At 42.7% G+C, this 24,518-nt stretch overlaps 1 protein-coding gene across 3 annotated transcripts; it reads right to left on the bottom strand.

Moving 5' to 3' along the window:
* Positions 1-1,044: 1,044 nt before the first annotated feature.
* Positions 1,045-22,836, bottom strand: TM6SF1 (transmembrane 6 superfamily member 1). Of its 3 annotated transcripts, none has more exons than XM_058811795.1 (10): positions 22,668-22,836; positions 19,099-19,202; positions 18,536-18,633; positions 17,096-17,199; positions 16,160-16,242; positions 14,690-14,811; positions 10,171-10,275; positions 8,059-8,151; positions 6,983-7,102; positions 1,045-1,421 (listed from the first exon to the last, which is right to left on the bottom strand). In XM_058811795.1, exons 3-10 carry the CDS (start codon positions 18,554-18,556, stop codon positions 1,230-1,232), a joined length of 840 nt encoding a protein of 279 aa, XP_058667778.1. In that variant the 5' UTR covers positions 18,557-18,633; positions 19,099-19,202; positions 22,668-22,836; the 3' UTR covers positions 1,045-1,229. The 3 variants fall into 3 exon arrangements, with proteins under 3 accessions (XP_058667778.1, XP_058667777.1, XP_058667779.1); XM_058811794.1 differs by lacking the exon at positions 22,668-22,836 and adding an exon at positions 21,181-21,344; XM_058811796.1 differs by lacking the exons at positions 1,045-1,421; positions 8,059-8,151; positions 10,171-10,275; positions 14,690-14,811; positions 22,668-22,836 and adding an exon at positions 21,181-21,344 and having other exon boundaries at positions 7,017-7,102.
* Positions 22,837-24,518: the final 1,682 nt, after the last annotated feature.

Genomic DNA, 24,518 nt, shown 5'->3' with positions numbered 1-24,518 from the left:
GTGAGAGCCCAGCTGGGTTTGTTTCCCTGGGAAGAGGCACTGGGATGGAGCTGTCCCAAAGCCTGAGGAGCTGCACCAGGGATGCTGGGTGCCAGCAAGCACTGCCTGAGGTGTGCTGTGGTTGTTTTGGACCTGCCCCTTTGGCTGGAGGTGTAAAACCTGGGGCTCTCCTCTGACACAGCAGTGTTCAGCAGGAGAGTGTTACAGCCTGCATTTCTCAGTGCTCTGAAGGTCCCTTCGTGAAGGGTGCAGCACACAGGCATGTCAGCTGCTTCCTTGTTACTGATTAGACTTCAAATTCTTTCAATCCAAACACCAAAAAGTCAACAAACCCAAATAAAGTGTTTCCAGTTAAAACATATCAGCTAGTTTCATCTGTGAGAAAGGCACTAGGTGTACTGCTTTTAATATAAATACACATAGAAGGCATAGAAATAGCTGTAATTGCAAATAGAAATGTAAACTGCCCAAACCAAGGTCGCTGTGTTGGCTGCTGCTTGTTTCTGAGCCAGCAGCATTAGCAAAAGTAGCTGCAGAGACACAGCCAAAACCCCTCCTCTCTGGAACACACGAGCTCAGAGGCTCAGAGCCCTCTGTGCCCAGCCCACAAGTGCTGCTGAGCACCTGCTCAGCTTCAAGCAGGTGAGCAGTCCTGGCAGAAGTGAATCCTGAAGAGAATTAACAAAACCATATTATTTGCTTATCATATATGGAGTCTTACCATAAGAGTTGATTGCTTCTTAAAAGATTTCTTGGGATTTTTAACAAGGTCTACCCACAAGACATACTTTTTGACAAATAAAAATGTGCATGTGACAGAGTTATGTATGTTAATTTTTCATGCTTCACAATGCTGACCTTCGTGTTGTGCAGTAGCTCTGAGCAGGGACTGCTAGCCCTGCTATTCCTCAGCGTGCGGAGGCTAAACACTGACATCATTATTATTATTTAACTTCATGCAGTATTTCTAAAACTGTCAAAGCAGCTTACTTAAAAATAGCTGTGGGAACTGGCAATGCACTGCAAAGTCACAATGTTGAGAAGTGGTGCTAAAGGCAGTTGTCTTTATTTTCCCTTTTTCAGTAGGATAAACAGAGCGGCCCGTGCGACTACACAGTTGTGCAATTTTACACATCTTACACGCCTCATTGGGGTTCCATCTGAGCACTTCAGCTACATCCCAACCCAACTCTATACATAGCCAAGGACAGGAGCTGGAAACAGTTCTGCTATTCTGGTTTTTCTTCTTGTTTTGGTTTCATGAAAAACTCTGGCTTGTTGACACACCTGTAAGCGAACAGCTGAGGAAGAATCCCATACATTATGTTCAATATCAGGAAAAACTCTTTTGCTTCTTCAGGGACTCTGTAGATGTAAGGAGTTCGAGCATGAAGAGAAGCACCAATATGGGAAAATTGAGCCTGTGGTGTGTATATAACACATATATTAAAAAAAGGTAAAGTTGATGTATATTTTTGGAAAGATGGCATAATCTACGTGCAAGTCTGCATCTCCAGTGACATTTTCCAAGCCAGCCCTTATTCTTATTCCAGAATTATCCATCATACTTTTGCACAGTGGTATAAAAATACAGTCTAAACTAAAATCATTAATATCTTGGTGTATGAGGCATAACTGGAACCATCAGTGGCATGCTAAGAGGTTTGTTTTATGCACATGGTGGCATTGATAATTTCATCAGGTACAGGATTCCACCCCGGCTTGCTGGGTCATAATTTATGCTAGAGGATCCCCAAAAAAGTGTCCACATTCCTGCAGAGCCCAGTCAGGGCAAGGGCTCTCACCCACCTGCCTGGGAGGCTTGTTGGGAGTTTGGCATCAGTGGGAGCAGCCAGACAATCCCTCTGAGTAAAGTTAGAAAGGAGAGTCTTGGAACCTATGTTAGTTCTGATTTGGGTTTGGACTTAATCTTAAACCCAGATTGTTCCAGCATCTGATCCCACAACTCCTGATGAGTTCAGAAAATGTCTGCAATATTTGGGTTTCAAGCTTGGGCTGGTTTGAAGCATAAATTGAGCATACAGTGAAGGTTATAGGCACAGACAGGCTTGCTGGCCTGAAGCATATTTTTAGCATAAACAAACATTTAAAGATAGAAGTGTCAGGATAGTCGGTGTCTTTTGTTTCCATCTGTTACCTGCTATTTCAAGCCACTGCTCATTCACATTAACTATTGTGTGTCCAATTTTTTAATTACTATTTAGTTAGCTAGCAGCAGAGGAGATCTGAGAAGATGAACATCAATTTGACCATAAGGAGAGCACTGGGACACCAGGATTTTAGGAACACAGAGGAGTACACTATGGCCAAATCATATCCTCTGTTCTGGCTTCAGCAGGAGTCAGTTTGGCCTCAGGTAGAACATGGTTCTGGTCACAGCAGAGTAGAAGGGGAAATAAAGTGCAGGGGAAATAAAGTGCAGGGGAAATAAAGTGCAGGTGTCTCAATACACAACCCCAGCAAAAGGTTAGGCTGAGACCATCCATCAAAACAGAAATAGAAATTGGTTTCAGGTGATTCCAACCACCTCAACTGAATTGGGAGAGCTCATTGAGCAAACCTGAGCCAGGAAACAAAGTAATCAACGAAATCAAATACAAACACACTTCAGCAGAGTGCCACTTAGCATGTTTCTGTAAATAGCTATTGCACTGCAAACAGATGTTCAGGGGCACATTGTCAGCAGCCTTTTTATTTCGGCCTGGTAACTCACTCTGTCTCCTGCAGCCCGTTAGTTCTCACCTGCCCAGGCAGGCCCTGCCTCTGGCACCTGGGTGGGCCTGGTGCAACCCATGGTGCAACCCATGCTGCCACCCCCGCTGTCACCCCCGCTGCCACCCCTGCTGTCACCCCCGCTGCCACCCCTGCTGTCACCCTCGCTGTCACCCCCACTGCCACCCCCACTGCCACCCCCACTGCCACCCCTGCTTCAGTCCCTGCTGGAGGAGCCTCCTCAGCCCCGGCAGCCAGAGCAGGCCCGCAGCAAAGCCCCCTCATAGCACAGGGCAGCAGAGGGACAGACAGACAGATGGACAGAGAGCTGCCAGCAGGCTGCAGGCAGGAGGTTTGGGCTCTCTGGTGCACCAAGAGCCTCTGGGCTGCATTTTTAGAGCCTGGTCTGGGGTGAAGAAGCTGCAAAGCTGCTCCTTCTCTGAGGGGATTGTGAGGCCTGCCTGCCTGCGAGCGTGGCCAGCTGTGCTTCAGAGTAAGTTGATTATAAATTTCTCCCAATTCACAGTAAACCTTGTCAGAAGGAGCTGTAAGGGGATGCTTCTGAGACCCAGAACTCCCAGAGCCTCCAAGATGCCTGAGTATCTAAGCCTTACTGTGTGGTCTTGTCTCTTACAGGAGTTGTGGGACATTAGTGAGCTTTAATTGTTGTAAAACCAAAAAGCAGTAACATGATGTCCTGTTTGTAGCCTACAAAGATTTTTAGTGGTTAATGATGCACCATATAATGAAGTTATTGTTTATTAGACTTGTTTTTCACTGTAACACATGGCTTCTTCTTTCATTACCAAGGAGGATATTTAGGTCTGTAAAGTCTTTTTTTTATTATTTATTTGATTTGCCTCTGTGAAAATTGCGTTATGTCTTTAATCTCCTGTATTTCTGTTTCATGACTGTTCTCTGCTGCTACTTTTTTTCTTTCCCCTCTTTTTTTTTTTCTTACTTGGAGCAGGGGATATGTGTTAAAAGCAGATCTCTCACTCAGCAGTGGCCCAGTGCTGCTCTCCCTTCAGGCAGACTGGCACCAAACCCCAAATTCTGAGCTGTCAGTCCCTGCAGAGCCCTGTGCCTGTGTGCAGTAGGCTGATGAAACCTTGAGTCTGCTGTTACCTTGCTGTCATTGGGGTCTCTCAGCAAATAAGCCATTCCTCAGTGCTTTCTGTTACTGATCCCCTCTCCAAGTGGAGAATTTGGAGGCTCCAACATACCCCCAGCCTTGGCTGAGAAATCAACCAGATGAGATGCTGCAGGTATCCTCCTGAGGTAGCCTTACATGCCCAGCATGCAGCCTTTGTCACCCCTGAAGCCTTGGCCACTCTGCTTGGCACTCCCAGCAGGTGGAAGCTGCTGGACACTGCAGCCTGTGTCTGCCTGCTTCTCACTGGCCTGCTTGTCTCTATGAAGCAGTCTGCACTTGCAATTTTTACAGTATTTTTTTGCCTTGTTGCCTAATCATAGGCAGTATTTCATGTATTTTTTACCCTGCAGTTAAGGACAGAGGAAAGACCCAGAAAAAGGTTAGGAGTCCTTCTTCACTCTGTGCCTTCTCTCTAAGACTGACTAAAATCAGGCAAAGATTGTAACTTTGGAAGGGTTTGGACCTGATCTCATGAGCCTAACAAAGCCATCAAATAGAAGGGGAGTAACCTAGAAAAATACATTCCTTGGGTTTAGGGTCTCTGGTAGACAAGAAGCACTGCAGAAAATAGCCACAAAAAGGCAGGGTTATAGAAAACACTAAGAGGGAGTAGGGGTAAACTTTCTACATTCTACAAAACAGAGAAATGGGCTGCAGAGAGTTTTTTGGCTAGTAAGGCTGTGGCTCTCCATCCTTCTCACATGGCTCACTTGCATAGGGAAATACCAGTTTAATTAAGTTCAGAGGCTGTTCCAACCCTTTTGTGTCATCAAAGCTCCTGGTACTTCACTCATATGAAATTCAAAGAGCTCCTCCTGAAGCTTCAGAAAGTCTAATTATTGGGTCACAACAGGTTTTGGAGTCTGAATGTTAGTAATGGAGTCATTTCAGCTGAGGGTTGTTTGTAATTCTGAAAATCAGCACATGTGTGTCTGTGTGAAAGGCTAGTAGGCACTTTGGAGGGTCTTAGTTTAGATGCATCACATGGTATTTTGTGACTTGTTTTTGTAAAAAGTACATGATAATGATAGAAATAAAAATGATTAAAATCTCCATGTTCCCCATCTGTAGGAGCAGTGTTCATTCCCAGGGAGCAGAGCCCACTGCTTCCACCATCAGACACTTAGCTTTACTGGACCTTGTGTGTGAGAGGAAGCAAATGTGTTTTGGTAACTACATGTGTTTTAATTATCAATTAAGTGTTTTAACTTAAGGTAACAGTAGACAAATCTGTAAATGTGGTTTTTGCCTCAAAATGACAAAGCACCCAAATAATCAAGAAAGAGCCCTCGATTCTTTCTCACATGCATTTTACATCCCAGGTTGGTCACAGTTTACTAACTCAAATCAATTAAATCATGTGCACTTGTAGGATAACTGAAGTTCATCCTGCAGTGCATTAAAAGTCAAAATGACAAAAAAAACCCCTCCCAAATGTCAAGAACTGTTTTTTGAAGCAAGATAAAATAGGAAGAGAGAACAGCAATGTAGAGTTCTCTTAATCAGTTTATATCAGCCCACAGCATTTGCTGGTGCCAGGACGAGCTTTAAACAGTGAAATGGGAAATGTTGGGTATTAGTCTAATGTGTAAATGCACATCCTGAGGCAGAACCACAAAGAACAGAGGGGTTTTAGACTTCAGCAACAAAGTTTAGGTACAAAAGGTACAAAGGACTGTTAAAAAAAAAAAAAAAGTGATTATTTATTACAGGAAACATATAAAAGGGGTGGGGTTGGGGGAAACCCAAACCAAGCAGACTGGAAGGCTGAGCTTTCTGGTAAGTTTGCAAGGTTGTGATAGTTGGCATACTCTGACTTCTGATTTACTTTCTCTTGTGTTAAAAAATCTTTGAATGAGTGTTTTTTTCCCTGATTTTCTGGGCAATTTATGGAACCTGAGTAATCTGTCAGTAGAGGAAGTTCCCGACACAGCCTTGCCTACTTAGCTAGCTTGCGCTTTTTTTTTTTTTTTTAATTAGATTTTGGCCAAACACAGTTGTACAATATTTATGACATCTTTTGAGCATCTAAACTTCCTCATTAATGTTTGCCAGATTCTGTTTTGATATCACATGATAGTTCAAGATTCTCTATAAACTGGTAGAGAAGAAAAAAGAAGTCCTATTCTCTGTGATAAAATAGAAAATACCACTCCACCCTTCTTATTGGGCAGCTAAAGTGGATTTTAGTTTGTATCTATGATTATCTCAGACCCGAGGAACCAAGTGTTGGTTTGTGTTTGTCTGATAGTAATATTTGAATTACAGTTGTTGTTGTGTCCCTATGTTGTCACTATTGTGGCAGGGTTATTGTGCTTATTTTCTGTGTTGTCTGGACGTTCTGGGCACTCACATTTCATTTCCTATGTACAGAACAAACCAATTGTCCCTGTGTCTCATCTGTTTAATGCTCATCTGTCTCTCATAAGTCATTTACTAGTTCCTGTTGAATTGTTTTGGTCAGTCTTCTCATAAGCATCAGCCCCATTTAGTAATTAACTACAGTTGTTTATTTAAGGGAACCAGAATGGAATGAGTAAAAGAAAAATGATCATTGTCTGCTGTTGGGGACACAAACACTCCTGAGTGTTACTGTGGTTTGTGGCCCAGGAGGTTCCCTGAGTTCTCTCAACATCCTCCAATGATATTGTACATTTTGTGTGACAAGGAGGTACTTTTTCTCTTTGTATATTTCAAACTACCTACTTGACCAACACATATTATGGAAACAATGTATTGTGCTGTTGTGTTGTGTTTGGGTTTTGTTGGGTTTTTTTAAGATTGCCTGTCACAGCTTTAAGATGGGCTTCCTTCATGATGCCAGCTAAAGAGTGCATGGTGCTTAATAAGGTTTAAATGAGCCAAATAAAAGCATTGTGTAGAAGGAGAGAAGTCTGCTAAACAAGAATGTGGTCATTAGAGAGTAGTAGATTTGATTATTCACTCCCTTAAATTTTACAGATACAAAAGGTGATCTAGGTTACATCAACACAAAACCTACCTGGGAAGATCCAGCCCTGGACCCCTTATTCATTCCATAGGTCTCTACTTATTATAATGTAATTTAAAAGTGAAGATTTTGCAAAGAAATACCTGAGCTAGTCCTCCAGCATGTATGAGGGTCAGATCAGGCATCCAGGAGCAGCCAGGCACCAGCAGGCCATACAGAGCAATCACATAGTATGGCACAGAGTAGAACATGTATGCCAGCATCTGCATTCCAAACACAAACATCAGTTCCTCTGCAGTGTGAGGGAAGTGCATTTAAAAACCAAAAAAGCTGCTCACTGAGAAGTTGAGACCACTCAAAACTACACTTCTGGCAACAGTGATTCCCAGGCTATTTTGTCACACCTGGATGCTATTGACTGGATGCAGCTACCCTAGGGTCTCTGCTGATATGGGTGGCTGTTGTCTCCTTGCCCCACCCACACACCCTTCATCCAGGACATGTATTCCTGCCCCTTATTATCTTGAGACCATCCAAAAAGCATGGCCTGGCTTAACTCCTTAACACAGGGAGCCTTTGTCAGGCCCCACTGCACTCCCAGCTGGGAGCTGTGGGACACAGCTCCCCCATGCCCTCCCTTTCCCAGGAAGAGCTCATCCAGCAGTGACACTTGCTTTCTGCTCATTTCCTCACCCCTGTGTCCTCTGACTGCCTTGGGCCCTGTCCCCATGCAGCAGCCAGGCTTGCAAAAGAATGTGAACATCAAATTCTGCAGAACTAAAGCACAACATTCCCCCATCTGCAATGATTTTTGTGTGCAGTGCCCTTTTTCAAGAGTGTGTCCCTGGGGATGGAAGTGCAATGTGAGCCTAAGGAATCTCGTCCTACTGCACCACTTCTTGCTCCATGATTCCTGACTGAAAGTTCCTTTGCCTTTCTAAGGAAGGGAAATGAACATAAAAAGCACACAGATCTGTTTCATGGGCTGTGTTAAAAGAACCCTGAGTAATTAGGATGTGAAGCTCCATGTAACCAATTTGAACCTAAGTTAAGCTTATCACAATGAGGAGCTGGTATCCTACAATAGCTAGAAATGGTACTAGAAAATACTCTAATTTGCCATGAATGATAATTCCCATATTGATCTTGTCATCTCTGAAGCCTTCAGAGATGGCTTCATCCTTGTTCACAAATCCCTCCTCCCCACTCCCTGCTTTACCTGGAGCTTGGGGTAGGCAGCAGGATCCTTTATGTAGGGCTCGTGCAGTTGGATGTACAGGCGGCACAGCTCCGCAGGGCAGTCCAGGGCAATCTGACAAGAGGTTTTAAAACAACTTCCAGTGATCAATTTGTTCTGAAACCAGCCAACCTGGTGTTATCAGCCCTAGGGGTGTGCTCATGGTCTGCAGCACAGAGCTGGCAAAGGTGATCCATGTGATCACCAAATAAAAGGGGAAATGCAGCCCCCTCTCAGCTCCTGCTCAGTGGGTTTGTGAGGAAGTTTCTTCAAAGCCTGCTTTGAAGATTTTGACTGGGAGACAATTTAGCCAGTTGGCTGTGCTGTTGTAAAAGTATAATTGCTATTGATTTGCTCTGATAAATAGCCTTTGATCCCACCAAATGAACTTTCCAATGGAAAATTGCTCTAAGAGTGGAAACTTCAGGATAAGCACCCAGTTTTAGGATAGCAAGCTATGGGTGTAATCCAAGAAAAGAGCTGCACTGGGACAAGGCAGCAATGCATGAGACAGGTGTTACTTAAAGTAATAATTTTTGAGAGTAGTAAAGGAGGGATTGTTGGATTTTACATGCCTATAGGAGTAAAAAGTTCCAAATAAACATGGATAAATTGCAAAAATTGCACTTTTTCTGGTAGGCCTTAAAACTATTACAAAACAATCTGCTCTAAATTGAGCTAGCAATGCATGTGAGCAGGTCCCTGGGCTTGTCTGTGGCATTGTTAATGCCTGAGCTACAGGGCTGAACAGGAAGTTCTGCACAGCTCAGAGTCAGGTGCATTTGGTGTGTGACTCTGAGGGGGCAATGCAAAACTTTACAGTCAATATTCCTCCCTGTTCTTTTCCAACATGGGCATCCAAGAAACAGGTCTGAGTGGACTATAATGGATTGTGTTTTGTGAACTTCTTCACAAAATTATGGTTCCTGCACCTTACACAGAGAAGTTCAGTTGATTTCTGTACATATAATCAAGGCCAGTAAGCAATTCCTGCTTGGTGAAGGAAATATATAAGGAAATGACCACAGTCTCAAAATCAACAAAGAAAATTCCTTGAGAAACAAAGTGGGACTGCAGAACCAAGTAAGACCATGAGACCAATATTTTCCACAAATGAAATTACAGCTAAACCAGCTTATTTAACCTGTATCAGTGGTTCTCTGAAGTCACATGATCTATAGGAAACAAAGCGGTCTGACAAATTAGAAGAAAAAACATTTCTGAGAGGCAGGTTTTTAGAGAAACAGGAGGTGAGAGAGGAATGTGAGCAGCACAACTACAAAAGGACAATCTGCTCTAGGTAAATAAAATGTTGCTGATTTATCATCACTTCCTACTTGAATTATTCTAGAAAGGATCAAATCTACAAATGAAGCAAGCAAGCAGTTATCTGAGATGCCCAAACATCTGAGCTATGCTCACTGAATGATACACAAGTTTCATTTTGCTTAAGATAGAAAATGCATTAGAGCTGACAAGGGAATAGATTTACCTATGACTGAATTTACTCCTGAAGGCATTTTCAGTTCTGCTTCCTTCCCTCAGAAATTTTGATTCAATCAACTATGCTTAGAGAGCAACCATTTTTAAAAACTGTCTCTTGGTAAGTAGAAACAATGTGTGCTGTTCACAACATGGATTTTTTTTTTTTTTCATTTTAGGTGGAAATGTTCTTCTCTATCTCATGCAGTGTAAGCTAACTTGGTTTTGTATATAATTTTAAATATGCATTGCTGCTTAGAAAAACATGAATACAGAATTACTTTAGTTGCTTTGTCTCCATATTCTGGGCCATAAATGGAACAACAGACCAATGAAAACAGTTTCAGGTCATGTTGATTTCCTCTTGGGATGCTATTTACTCTGGTGGTTGTGCACTTCCTTTTGAAAAAAACATGCTGCACACAGCACAAAATGGAGAAGCAAAGCACCAATAGTTATCATATATAATTTATCCTTTTGTATCTGAGGTGTGTTTGAACCCAAATGTTACAGGATTTCCCCTGACCACAATGTAAGTGCTTTTTCATACAGACTCAAATTTAAAAGTTTGACTGAAAATTGGCTTAAATTATTAAAATATCTTCAACTTACCATGCCCCTGAATATGCAAAAGCCCGTGGCCAGGATGAGGTATGCAGCTAGCATTAAATCTATTGGTCGCCTTAGGAGTCCTTTCTTCTGCACCTCCTGAACCACCTGCAACACAGAACAGGGCTGTGGGTACATCCTGCTCCCTGGCACTGCCTTCCACCCCAGAGCAGCCCCTGCACACAGGGTGGAGGGGTGAAACATCACAAAACATCCCATCGATCCACTGATTTCAGAGACAAAGATTCCCACCTAAACAGGCAACTCCAGACTTTAGAGGATGTAATGAGGAACATTCATCTGAGTAAACTCTAGAAATGGATGGATCCAACTGAAGCCACTCAATACAGATTAGTGTCATTTCAAGCAACCTAAATCAAATGAACGCTAACTCTGCAATCACCTAAGGCTCTAAAGCAGCATAACTTCTTCAGAATTCTCTTTTTGTAATTGGAAATCATTTGTTTTCCTGAATGTCCCTATGTAGAAAAGCCTTGGAAATGTAGGCTCGTCTCAGACATTTGAAGTTCAATCTAGTATGCTTTGTAAAAGGACTGGATCCATCTCATTATTAAATGCTGGTTTTCAGCAGCTTGTGACACTATTAAAACTAATGGACTATCACTGGCATAAAATAAAAGCTTTTCTGTGGCTGGCTGAGTCCTCTGCTGAGTTCAGTGAGCAAATATTGTATATCAGTGTGCAGTGCAGAAATAGAGAATGAAATCTCTGTGTGTATGGAGTATGAGGAAACCCTTCCTCTTCTGTCCCTGAGCCCCGGGAATTCCTGGGGTGGCACTGAGGCAGCTCCAAGGCCTGGCTCTGGTCTTGTGCCTCCTTTCCTCAGCACAGGAATCCTCTGCTGCAGGGACAGAGGGGAGGGATCACATTCTGCGTTTCCATGTCTAATGGGGAAGGTGCTTTGGGGGAACCAAAGGCATCTCTTTGCCTACATAGTAAAACCTACATGGAAATCGTTTGAGCTACACTGTCTGCACTGTGTAGGCACAGACAAAATTATAAACACATCACAGTATCTTTGTGCAGTTCAGAGGGAAAACTTCCCCGTGTATATGTGTTACTCATTTCCTCTTCCTTTTTATTGGCCGCTTGTTGGCATGCAGGCAGCAAAAGAAAAATCTGATTTCCTTCCTGTTATACACTTGTGGAATTGTCTCCAAAGTGCAAAACAGATATTAGGATGCAGGGGCACAGTTAAAAGCACACAGGATCAAGATATTCACAATAAAGTCATTGAAACAGGAGAAACAATCTTGCAAGCACAATTTCTGAGTAAATACTACAAGATCTGGATTACAGATTAACAAAAATAAGGCTGTGGCAAACATAAACCATCCCTTTCATAACAAATTTTTTTTCTTATTTTCTTTTAAAGATCTTTTTCAGAAAAAAAAAATGTCACCTTTGTTTGATTTACTAACACAAGTAACAGGTTTTGGCAGTATGGTGTCACTTCACAGTACTCAGAGTACTGGTGTAGGAGTACTTTTAATATTACCTGCAAAGGATGCCTATATTCAAATACTTCTTCCCATGAAAGAAAAAGGTCACTTATGAGTTAAAAATAATTTTCAATTGTAGACTACCTAGGATAATGGAAAGCTGATATATTTTCTTTCCCTTTTGGACTATGTATGAAACTTATAGATATATATAATCTCCTCTTTTCAAATATTTCAATATCCCTCTTTAAATATTAAATGGATGTGTGTATTCACTGTAATCACAAAGCTACAATAGAACTTTGTGCTTAGAGGGTTTGACACAAAGCCACTAAGTGGAAGAAACCTTTGGTGCAGTACTAGTTTGTGAAATTGCCAGGGTACAGAAAACTCACCCTTTTTTTCTTTAGGCATGCATGCAAACAAAATGAAAATGCAACGCTTTAAAAAAAAGGTAAAAAAAGCAGAAGCAAGAATTTGAAAGGCAGGTTGCACTTTGCTGACTACTGAAGAGTAGTTTTTCCTTACCTTTCTTTAACCCAGCAAAGCCCCATCACCCATGATAAATTGAATTACATGCTAAGAGCACTGGCCAAGCACAGCTGCCACGGGCTCCCCATGCTCTGCAAACATTGAACTCTGCACAGATCCTGCAGCCCCAGGGGTTCTTTTGTGCAGCAAGGAAGTGGCCAGGCACACTTTGCCATTCCTCTCACTTCCAGGAAAAAGCTGTTTTCCATAACTTCTGAGAAGCTTCTCATGTCATCAGTTTTAGAGAATTGGAATAATCTTGTGTGCTGTCTGTAAAAGTCAGTCCCTTCAGAATTCATGTATAAATCTGAATTTCTCCATTAATTCTGTTAAAGATTTTTAAATTCCATTAAACTTTTCTGAGCTGATATACTTGCAGATAAATCTGTTGGGCTTTGCAAAGACTGCAGCAGAGCTGGGTTTGATTCCAAATGAGGGCATAGCTCCTTTCCACTCCCCTGTACCCCTCTATTGGAAAGCAACCAAAACTTGAATACCTTTCCTCTGCCCCCACAGTGATGATTTTTTTAACTAACGGGTTTGTAAAATTATTATAGCAATGTATATCTTGGCCAACAGAATACACTTTGATTCTGTTATTTTCATGTAAGTATTTTCCTATATACTAATAATAGCATGTTTAAAACCATTGCTACATTTTCTTCCTAAATCTTTTAATGCCAACTCTGAATAATTATAGTTTTAAAAAGTTTAATTTTACAGCTAATTCCAAATGAGCTACTGATATGTTCAGGACTTACAATGATTATCTCACTGATTAGCAGCATTAAACACAATTATTTCCTGGAAACAATTCTTAATTTGGGACTGAAAGAGTTGCATGAAAAATTCATGAGTAGTCACTTTAAGATTTAAAGGCATGCTCAGATATGAAGCATAATTTACCTGTGAAGACTAAATACAACTTCTAAAAAACAAACAGCTTGGGTGGGTTATGAGGTTCCAGTGAAAGGAATCAAGGCTTTTTCTATAACATTCTAGGCAGGGAAGTTTAGGTTTCCAGGAAAGGATTCACAAAGAAGTGCAATGTTAAATTTTCAGGTCATCAGCTTTTCCTGAACTCTCTTTTTGAAATAGAATATTAAATCTAAGTTTCTCTGAAATACATACTAAATTAAAATATCTAACCTAGGCAAGCAGTTTATCTCCTGGCAAGCCCAGAAGACATGGTTGTATTTCAGCAAGTAATCAGTCCATCACATATTTTCTATAAAGTCTATTTCTGTAGTATTCTTTATACCAGGAAAACAAAGTGAATCCTTCATCCATGGCTGCTCCCACTGATGTGTGCAGTAAAAATTGCCATCACTACCTTTAACTAGACTTGATGAGTCTAAAGAAAGTGCTTCTGGCCAGGAATAGAGTCTCCTTCAAATGAATCACTCAAATGGCTTTGGGATGGGGCAGGTGGCTCCTGTGAGCCTGTGCAGGACAGCAGGAGGTTTAGCACCTGAAGATTCCTCCAATTTGCCTTCCATAGGGATTTGCCCTAAAACCTGTGATTCTGTAGGTGTTCTTCAGCCCTGAGGAGAGTTGGGCATCCCTCTGTGCCTCTCTCTCCTCCTAAGAAGGGCTGGCTGGCTGGCTGTTGTGTTTCTGGGCAGGTCTGTCTGTCTGTCCTGCTGTCACTCTGTCTGTGCCACTCCCACTCTGGCTCCCTGCTGGCTCTGAGCAGCCACAACCCTTCACCTCTGTCCCTGTTTGCAGGGACAGAATGAACCTGACTGAGGCTCAGGAGCTCCTGTGATACAAAAATATTAATTGATTCTATTGGTTACAGCTGATGGGGAGTGCTGCAGCAATAAACTGGCTTGCCTACAGCAGCTAAGAGCTAAAAATCCGTTCTGTGCTATGTACTGCAGGGGGTTTTTACCTTTTTTTTTTTTAATAAAACAGTGCATAAACTATTGATATATTATTTTCATGGCTCAGTTAATCTTATTACAACCCATCTAGCTATTTCAAAGGCAGAAGTCTAAAAAGTTTTAAGTAAAAGTTTTTACAGAATTTTTACAAGAAATGTGTAAAGAATTTTTGTATCAATTTATGTACAGGGTCTCACTTGTAAAATCCAATATTACAGAAAGCACATGAAATTTTTTTAAATTACATGAGATCTGTAAGCCATCTGCAGAAGAGTGCTTTCCTGCAGTGTTTCTACAGGATTTTGTGATGCTTTAAGAAGCTGGTAAATGCCATTATTTTCATCAGCTAAGAAACTGAATCAGACAGAAATTGAATAGGTAGAGGTTAGGAATACAATTACACTTATGAATAGGTTCCTTACTCCAGACATGAGATTCTTTTGCTTTTTCTTTATTCCACCATAATGAAATATCCTGCAGTATAGATATTTTTGCAGTCTTCAAAGCCAGACAGCAATTGTCATCAGAGAGAGCAGTCACAGCACATTCCATGCTCACCAGGGACCTGTACAACCCACCAGAAACAGGCAGCTTGTTTCAGCTGCCCTAAGAGGAGCCAGCACTGAGATACAACAGAATTACCTTGACTGGAGTGTCGTGAGCCACTGAAGGTTGGTTATAAATCCTGAACCCAGCCCATATGGGCAGGCAGATATATGGGATACTTAGGAAAATTGCAGGACACACTTTTGCTCCATATTTGCCTGTTGAAAAATTATTACAAGATTTATGAGAATTTGTAAGCTCTGTTGCAGAAGAATAGAAAATTATGCTATGTAACATCAAACCTGAAGCAACTATGATAATGCAAATAAACATAAAACATTAGAAATCACTAATGTTAACACACAAATCCTCTTGAAAATCACATCCTCAGCAGAAGTAGAGACACCAGTAAAAGAGCCCCTGAGACAGGAAGCCATTTCTGAATTAGGGACTTTTTGAGAAGATGGGAAGCCACATCTGTCACTGCATTTGGTACAGGGTGGGACAGCTTTCAAACCTCTCAATGGAACCTGCTTCAAGCAGAGACCTCGTTCTTTTTAAAATGGGGGATAAAATGCATCAATTTTTCAAGATCCGATATTGCATTTGTTTTCCAAAGTGCTGATTTCTCCCACAAGTTTGTACTGAGGGCAAAATATTCAGAGAGCTCTCAGCCTCAGGTAAACCAGGAAAATGTGTGCCTTTGACACTGGCTACTCTATGTGCCAGAAGGGAAAATGGCAGACATGCTCTTGAGAGGCTCTCTAAAAGGAAAGAGGACAGGAGAGTCACATTAAACCTGCTTTTCTCTGTGGTGATCTATCTGCAGAGGAGGGAGGGAGCAGGGCTGGCCCCAGCCTGCACCATGAATATTCCTCCTCTGGCATGAAAAGCAGGACCAAAGTGACCTTCCCCAAAGCTGGATTTGGACACATCAAGCTCTTTCTCAGCTGAGCATTTGTCAACTTTGCAGCAGTTTAAGCTTAGCTAAAAAGGAAATCTTTTCTTGAGAAAGGTTTCACCCTTAATGGATCACCTGCCAGTAATAATGATGCCAATATTTTTATTGCAATCCTCACCTCTATACAGCACAGATTTATGTTAGAAATATAGGAATGTTAAATTTAATTTGAAAACAGAATAACTTCCAGATTTGACTTTTAAATGTGATTTGGGTGCCTCTTGTAAGCTGTTGGAAAGTCAGACTTCTAAACAAATTGGAAATTTTATGCAAAGTAAGATTTCTATTTTTATGATACTGAGACATTATTGTCTCATTACTTAAACCTGGTTTAGATGAAAACCTAATAGATATATCAAAACACAATACTTTCTTTTTTCCCCTTGAAAGTAAAGTAAATTTAAAGGGTTTTTTTCCCAGTCTCCATCTTTTCTTCCTCATATTTAAATTGTGGAATATCTTGTATCTCTTTACTGATATTCCTAAAATACCCCTTTCATATTAATACAGAAATGAACCAACACTGCACTAAAATATAGATAGCACAATCTGAATTTAGAAAATGTTTCACAGGAGAAAGCTGGTCAAATAAATTACTTCCTTACCCACAATATTTCCAGGCATAAAGACAATGATGCTCATGATAATGGAACCCAGCCAGTAGAGACCAATGGTTCTATAGCTTTGTCTGTTAAAAAAAAAGAAACAAGACATAATTATTGAACTGTTTCTAAAAATTCCCTACCCTAAATATTGCAGTCATTGCTGGGGTTGTGTTTTAGCAAGTGGAGGCTTTTAAAACCTGTACCACAAGTCAAGAGTGGATTGTTGCCTCTGAGAGGGATCAGGGAGGAATCCTGCATTGGTGTGGGACAAGGTTATCACAGGGACAGCACAGCTCTGGGCATACTCATTTATTTGCTGTTGTGTCACTCCTCTGAAGGCTGACTGCACGAGTTTGCACATCACAGGCTGTACAAAACTATAAGACAATTAATAATTAATTTCATGCTGTTAATGCTACTGTTACCAGCAGGTACATTTGTCTCTGGAATTTAAGTGCTTACTCTCTGAAGCTCTTTATTCAACAGCAAGAAGCTTAAGAATCTCTAGAAATAACTTATTTTTCTCTTAAACTTCATGTCACTCTCTAACAGGGATGAGAGATCATCATGGTGCTAAGCAATACATTTTTGCTATAATAAATTTTTTATTTGAAAAACAATTTTTTTTCACACATGCTTTTAGTGCACATCCTCTTTCAGCTTTTAGCTAACACAAAGCCATGTAGATGTGCTACAGTCTGCTGCAGGGTGAAGGCAGGATGCATCTCCATGCACTTTCTGGGCTCAGTCAGCTCAGAGCAAGGGTAACTTGGCAAGGGTAGAATCCCTGAAAGTAATGAAATTTCAACAGCACTGCTTTGGCCTACAGCACAAAACCACCCCAAAACAAAAATCTAAGTACTGCATGGCAAAGAAAGGCCTTTGTAGGTGATGTGAGAGTGCAGGGCAGGTGAGCAGGGGCCAGGCCAGACTCACTCCCAGGCAATGGCTGCCACCATCAGCAGGTACATCAGGTAGTGCGCAGAGCCGTCCCAGTAGCAGATGACGTGGCCGTAGGCAGTGTTCAGGTAGGGCTCCCCCTGGAACGGGGTAGGGAGAACACACAGAGCTCAGAGAGAGAGAAACAACTCAGAAAGGACAGCAGCAAGCAAGCCCAGAGCAGTAACCAATGCTCCTTCTAGCAGTGGTACAGTGTCTGACTGACAATGCACATCTCAGCTTCTGACTGACAATCTGCACATTTCAACCTCTGACTGACAATGCACATCTCAGCTTCTGACTGACAATGCACATCTCAGCTTCTGACTGACAATCTGCACATGTCAGCTTCTGACTGACAATCCACATCTCAGCTTCTGACTGACAATCTGCACATCTCAGCTTCTGACTGACAATCCACATCTCAGCTTCTGACTGACAATCTGCACATGTCAGCTTCTGACTGACAATCTGCACATGTCAGCCTCTGACTGACAATGCACATCTCAGCTTCTGACTGACAATCTGCACATTTCAGCCTCTGACTGACAGTGCACATCTCAGCTTCTGACTGACAATCTCCACATTTCAGCTTCTGACTGACAATGCACATTTCCCAGCACAGAGCTGACACAGGCAGGATCAAGCTGAACTGAAGGAGTTCCACATCTGCAATAAGGGGTGCAAGATGGAAACTCCTGTGTGTGACTGCCAGCTTTACTCAGCCACATTATGAAAATATGACTTTTCCATGTTTTAGTGATAAAAAGCTACAAAATAAAGATAGATTTAGCATACAACAAACACAGATATATTTAGCAGCCTAGAGATCTACAGCAGTACTGAATATATGGATGTCAACATAGAACCTTGTAGGATCCAACTCATTTCACACTTAAGTTCATGGAATCTTTTCAATGACTTCAGTGACTTTCCTGTCAAGCTCTTACTGAGCTATTTTTGGTGGATGTTGATATTCAGCAGCCAGCAGATTCTGCTGACTAGGAATCTGGCATCATCATTTTTTAACTCTACTTTCATTCCTTCTGGTCAAGAGATTAGGCAAAAATAAAGGGGCAATTTTGTTTTCTTCTTGGTAACACATTTTGGTGTGGTAACTCATCCACTCCTGAGTGCTCTCTGTGGTTTTCTGCAGTCATGTCCAGGTCCTTCAATTCCCACAGAAGTTAACTCAGAGCAGGGTTCCTGAAGTTAACTATAACAATGGAGCTTGAAAGCTACATTATTTCTGCCAAATGTGTCAGGAGGTTGCAAGTCAGTGAGGGTTTTATCCACAACAATAACAAAGCAGGTCAACTACAAAATTCAAGAAGACTGTTTTGAATGTGTGAGTGGCTATTTTTCTGTGACAGATACTACACCAAGTTATTTATACTGAAGATTTTATTTACATTTGTAAGCCAAACTACTATTTACCTCTCTCAAGTAATGAGTCATGAATCCATCAATAATTCCATCCTGTTCCAGTCCAATTATTAGATTCACTACACTGGTAAAGGCAAATACAGCATAAACTGTAATAGGAAAAAGGGAAAAATTAAATTAATAAATACTTGGAATCACACGGTTCACTAAATTGTCAGGCAGAGATCTATTGAACTGGATGTGTCAACTTTGAGGTCACAGATATTCAGCACACAATATGACTTTCCCATATAGCTCAGGATTTTTCAATTTGTGGTTGGTTAACACAGCTCTCAGGAAGCTTTTCTGAGGAATGTGAAATTCTGTGAAGCTGCAGGCACAGCCTGCATGGAAGGTCAGTGTCTGCAGAAAGGACTGTGCAGCCTTTCCAAAATCTTGGGCACATGGAATTTACAGCCTTGACTGTGAATGGAAAGGAGGGAGGACAGCAAAAAGGAGCAGAGAGGAAAACATGACTTGTCATTTCTGCAGGTGAGCAAGGCAAAGTGCAGGAGCCACAGCAGCCCAGAGCAAAGCCATGGGTGAGCCAGGCCACTCAGCTTCAGCACACATACCATAGAACAGGGGGTCTTTGGGTGGCTTCCTCTTGACCAGAACACGAGCTGACAGAGCAATGAGAACCAGAACCAGCAATCCAACTGCAACAATCACCCAGGAACTGCAACAGTATGGAAAAAAAGAAAAAAAAATAGAAAAATTTAAAAGGAACACTGATAGAATTTTGCTTTGCCAGCCAGCTATCCTCAAACACACATACTCATAAAGTAACTTTTAATAATTCAAAATATAGATTTTAAAGTTTATTGCATAGTCTACAATAGTATTCATCCTATGGTTTTGCAGAATTTATCTGCCTCTCTTTGCATGTGTGATCAGCTAAAAAAAGAAAATACGAAAATAACTAGATAAACAACATATCCAGAAATCTAGATTTGTCTAACTAAAATCAGTTTTCATGCTAAAATAAACAGAAACTATGGGAAAATTAAAGGGAAAGATGAGGATCAAACCCACAGAGATTTCAAGGCCAAAAAGGATCACTGGGGACATTTTATCTCACTTCAGTAATAAATTATCTACTCAGGAGATTACAAATTCAAAAATAAATCACATCAGTCCCGTGGAACAGGAGTAGCAGTGTGGGCACCTCTGATGGACCTGGGCTGATGTTCAGTTATGGAAATGCTACCAGAGAGCTCTCTGGCCCTACAGGGCAGGACCACTTGAGCAGGTTCGGTGACCAGCACAGGTGGGCTCAGGCAAAAGGAACTTTTCCCTGGAGATGGAGCTATAATGTTACTGCATGGACAGTGGGAGTGGCATAAAGGACAAAAAAAATCTTTGTCACAAAGCAAATTTGTCTCCTTCCCCAAGAAAATGCAAGCTAGGAAAAGCAGTTTAAAATTGTTCCATAGATCTAAAGGTGTAAATTATCTTTAGCTCTCTTTAAGGTAAGATTCTCCTCCTCAGTCTTCATTTGTGCAAGAGAAAAACATGAATGGAAAAATTAGGTAAAGTCCAGAAGCATAAGCTAAAAATATCTGGTACATCATTTTGTACATTGTACCACCCTGCATCAAGAAAACAAGTTGTGTAGTTGTGTATGAACAAATTATATTATGAGAAGATCAACCTTAGTGAAACTTGACTTTAAATTATTGCAAAGAATTTGCAAGACCAAATATTTCAGAAAATATACACACATAGTTTCTAAGTCAGGATGAGCAGTACTAGCTTGTTGATTTATTTTATGCTTTGAATCTCCTGCTAGTCTGTTTTCCCAGTGATGAATTTCTTCATACCATTACAGCTGTTAATATTGCAGTGACTTTTCACTGCAGTCTATCAATTTGAAATAAATATTGGCAGTTAATCAAGTAAGTCACCATGTGTTATTTGACATTACTCTAGCAATGAGAAACAAAAAATTCAGTTATGGGCCAGAAGGAGGAAAATGGGGAAGAAACAGATGTAGCAAAAAAACAAGAAGCAAATATTTGTGCAGTAAAGTTGCAAAACACCCCGGGCTGTGGGATCACAAAATACTACGCAGACCTTTAAGCGAAGCGGGTTTGCCATGAGGAGAGGCTGCGGTTTGTGCCGGGATCCCGGTTTTTGGCAGGGCGAGGGCGCGGGGTCATTCCCAGCGCGGCGCGCCGGCTGCGGGTGCCGCGGGCAGCCCCGGCTCGGGAGCGCTCCGGGCCCGGCGCCTTCTCCGCTCGCCTTGAAGCACAACTGGGGTTTGGTGGCCAATGGCCGGGGGAGGCCGCGGTCCCGGCGGGAGCGGGCGCTGCCCCGCGGGACACGGCACACGGCACACGGCACACGGCACACGGCATACGGGACACGGGACACGGCACACGGGACACGGCACACGGGACACGGGACACGGCACACGGGACACGGCACACGGGACACGGCACACGGGACACGGCACACGGGACTCGCTCCGGGGATGGCCACCGGCAGCGAGCGGGTCCCGGGGCCGCTCTCGCCGCATCCCGGCTCGGCTCCCGTCACAGGACGCGGGCAGCACCCGGCAGCGGCGAGGCCGCCCCGCTCGCCCTGCTCACCCCGCGCACCCCGCGCACCCCGCTCCTCCGGTACGAACACCCCGCCGGGCCCGTCCCGCTCACCTGCCGGTGGCCGCCAGGCAGTTGAAGAGGTACGTGACGGGGATGGCGGTGAGCGAGAGCACGAACACGCCGGTGGCCGCCGAGGCGCTCATCCCCGCGGCGGGAGGCGGCGGCCGCGCTGCGCCCCAGCCCAGCCCGGCGCCGAGCCCCAGGCGCCGCCTCGCCCCGGCCCTGCCCGCCCCATGGCCGGCACCCCCCCGCCCGCGCCGCAAAGGTTAAATCCGCCTCGGAAACCGGAGCCGCCCGCCGCTCCCCCGGCGGCTCGGGGAGCGCCTCCGCCCGCCCGGGGCTCGCCCGCGCCGCTGCCCGCGGCTCGGGACTGCCCGCCGGGCGATGCCGCCCGCCCGGGACACGGTGCTGTTCCGGTGACCGACGGAGGCGGCGTGCCAAGGGCTGCCGTGACAGCTGAGCTGAGCGCTGCGGGCTGAAGGCTCGGCGAGAACCGGGCGGCGGCAGCCGAGGCGATTCCGTGCCGTGAGAGGTGGCGGATGGACAGACGGTCCCTTGGTCCGGGTATTGGGAAACTCCCTGAGAAACCCGTAAAAAAATTATACATCTCTTTTGAGTCATTATTTAGCTGGGTTATTATGAACAAGGACATTAGCGGTTTCAGAAAGTTGGGGAAAAAATGAGTTCATCTTTTCCATTTAAGTGCCAAAAAAATTAGCAAAACCTAGGTATATGTTTGACCTTCTCCATCAGCCTTTTCTTTCTGGCTTCAAACTTTGCCTATACCCCAATATCAACACTGAAGTTTCAGCGGTGGAATGAGTCTTGTGTGCAAGGCAAACAGAAATGAAAACCGCTGTTCCTAGAAGTTACTGAGCATTTAATTCCAGGACGTTGGCAAGTGAGAATGTGTTGCCTGAAGAAAACAGCAAATGCACTTCCAGCGTGCCAGGCAAGCTCTTTCTGGAAGAATTAACACAATTTTTTGCAATAATGGGCACAATTCAGACTCCCTCCTGCTGAAATGATACAAAGCAGGACTGCTAAGGTGGCTGAGCAAACAGGGCACCTGTCTGTGAGGAAAGCACGAAGAGCTTGGCTTAGAGTGCTCTCTTGTAAATACTAGAGGAGTTAACACCAGCGAGAGGAAAGAGCTCTTTAATTTGAAGGACGAAGCTGTGAAGAAACTGTCACTAGTTTCCAGAAACAGCCATGAGCAATAAAGGGTATTCTAAGTCCTTCACAGTAAATTTGGTCAGTTTAAGCAATAGATTGATATAATATCACTGACAGAAAAGAACTTGGTGACCCAGAACATATCAATGTCCTATCTATTCCATATAAACAAATCCTGGCATAGTTATTTCAAGTGAGAAAGATCTAGAATCTGGCCATAGGCATACAAATGGGTTAAACCATGCTCAATCAAACTATCTGATAAAAACATGATGCAACTCCTAAAAGTAATTTAGTCCACCCAAGTGTCAAAATTGCCATTGGATGAGTCAGGGCTAAATTTACCACCTCCAAATGCCTACCTTTCAATGCACAGCCGTTCACTTCTCAAGCTTTCAAATGTATAGGCTGCTTATTTGTATGCAGCTGCCACAGTGCAGTCTCAAGATTCATGTCTCAAGCTTGGCTTCTCAGTTCCTGTGCCTCTGAAGTCAAACACTACATGGGAAACTTCTTCCTTACCACCCTGCCAGCATATTCCAGCTCTGATTTGCACCCAGCTTGTTCCTCAAGTCCTTTTTAAACTTCTGAGTAGAAAATGTCACAGCACATCCTGTGGTAATCTCATAGCAACTCAACAGCAGAGATGCATTGTTTGAGCTTTTTGTGTTGAGATCTATCCACTTTTGAATAGAAAAATAATTATGAGCATCTGTTAGCAGAAGAAACCTCTGAAATGGGATGTTTGAAATGTTTGCCCAAAGGGCATGCTTTCCCCTTTCATTTTCATCTATCACCCCATGAAAGTAACATTGCTGACCTTCCAGCTCCATCGTTCCTTTCCCTGTCCTGACAGAGGAGGCTCCCAAGCCCACTCATGACAGAGCTGAACATGTGGATTCTGGTGTGCCACACTTTCCATGTCAGAAATCTTTTTTTTCTTGCTACAGTTCCTTCTAACTCTGGCCTTCCTGCTCTGTGCCAAAATATCCTGGCTTCTATTTCAGGCTTTAGGAAGAAAATAAAACCACCAGCATTCTTGTTGACTTTATTTTTACAGATGAAACGAATTCTAGAGAAAAAGGAAAACTTGCTCGGTTGGCACCGTCCAAAACCACTGACCAACTTCCCCAAAGGCAAACAGTTCAAAATTTGGCTTAAATTGGAGATAAAGTCAAAGAGCAAACAATCTCACTGATCAAACAACACCCTCACTTGAAAACCAGGAGTTCTCAAAAACTAACACATGCATTTTTGACAACTCTAAGTGTTCTTGTGGGGGAGGAAGGGGAAAGAAGAACTTCAACTTCAACTGCTTGTAACACCACCCTCTATTCACATGTACCAGAACAGTGATATAAAAATGAAGGTAGGAATAGGGTGTCTTTAACAACACAATTACTAATCAAAGTGTTATATGAAAGCAGTGTTGATAAGCTGCTGTCACCAGAATAAATGTAACCTCCCAGCTCCCTGTCACATACTCAATTCTATTCATTTCTTGCTGTTGCAAAATCTTTTTTTTTCCCAAATTTTATAAATGGTAACATCATCATGAGACATGTGAATGCCCTAACTTGTAGAAAATCAAACAACTATTTAACCATTTAGCAATATTAGATGTCAGAAGAAGATTGAAAAATACAATTACATACACAAACTGCAGTGAAGCTTAGGAAAGCAAAACAGAGTAATGAAAACATGGACATGGAGACTCCTTCCCATGCAGAAATTGTCAGAGGATGGTATTTATTGATAAGAAGAGATTCCTGGAGCTCTGAACTTATGTTTCATGTGCAAGATAGTCCCTTCAGCAGCACAGTGCCACAACTGGTGATCCCTGACCACACTGCAGCACTCTTGTGTTAGAAGTTGTGTAATTTCTGTCTAAACAGTCATTTCAAAATAGGCAACCCAACTCTCTGTCGAATCACAAGTATCAGCCTTATGTCACATTCCTCACTGGGAATCCTGGCCACAGCAAGAAGCCAATTCCACTTGTGGAGCCCCTCAGCTGGCAAAGCTTAACTCAGGAGCAATGAATATGCTTGGGCTGATGTTTGTTGGCTTCTTGATTAGAACATTTATCACTTCTTAGCACATGGAAGTTGTTCCTCTCCAGTCCCTGTACCAAACGGTGGCAGATCAGTTCTGATGTCAGGACTGAGAAGGCATTTTTAAGTGTGCCAGCAAAAAAATACTGTGGAGAATAT

The sequence above is a fragment of the Ammospiza caudacuta genome, chromosome 10, assembly GCF_027887145.1.
Source record: "Ammospiza caudacuta isolate bAmmCau1 chromosome 10, bAmmCau1.pri, whole genome shotgun sequence".
NCBI classification, from domain to species: domain Eukaryota; kingdom Metazoa; phylum Chordata; class Aves; order Passeriformes; family Passerellidae; genus Ammospiza; species Ammospiza caudacuta.
Note: the sequence above shows the minus strand (reverse complement) of the source record. Positions and strands in the feature narration are given on the sequence as shown.

Bases quoted from the DNA above. Each gene is read 5' to 3' on its own strand.
- TM6SF1 (XM_058811794.1), bottom strand. From the start codon at position 21,272: ATGAGCGCCTCGGCGGCCACCGGCGTGTTCGTGCTCTCGCTCACCGCC. The intron at 17,200-18,535 runs GTAAATAGTAGT...ACCCCGTTCCAG, and splicing joins TGACTCATTACTTGAGAGAG to GGGGAGCCCTACCTGAACAC. The intron at 1,422-6,982 runs GTATTTCTTTGC...TACACACCACAG, and splicing joins ATGCTGGAGGACTAGCTCAG to GCTCAATTTTCCCATATTGG.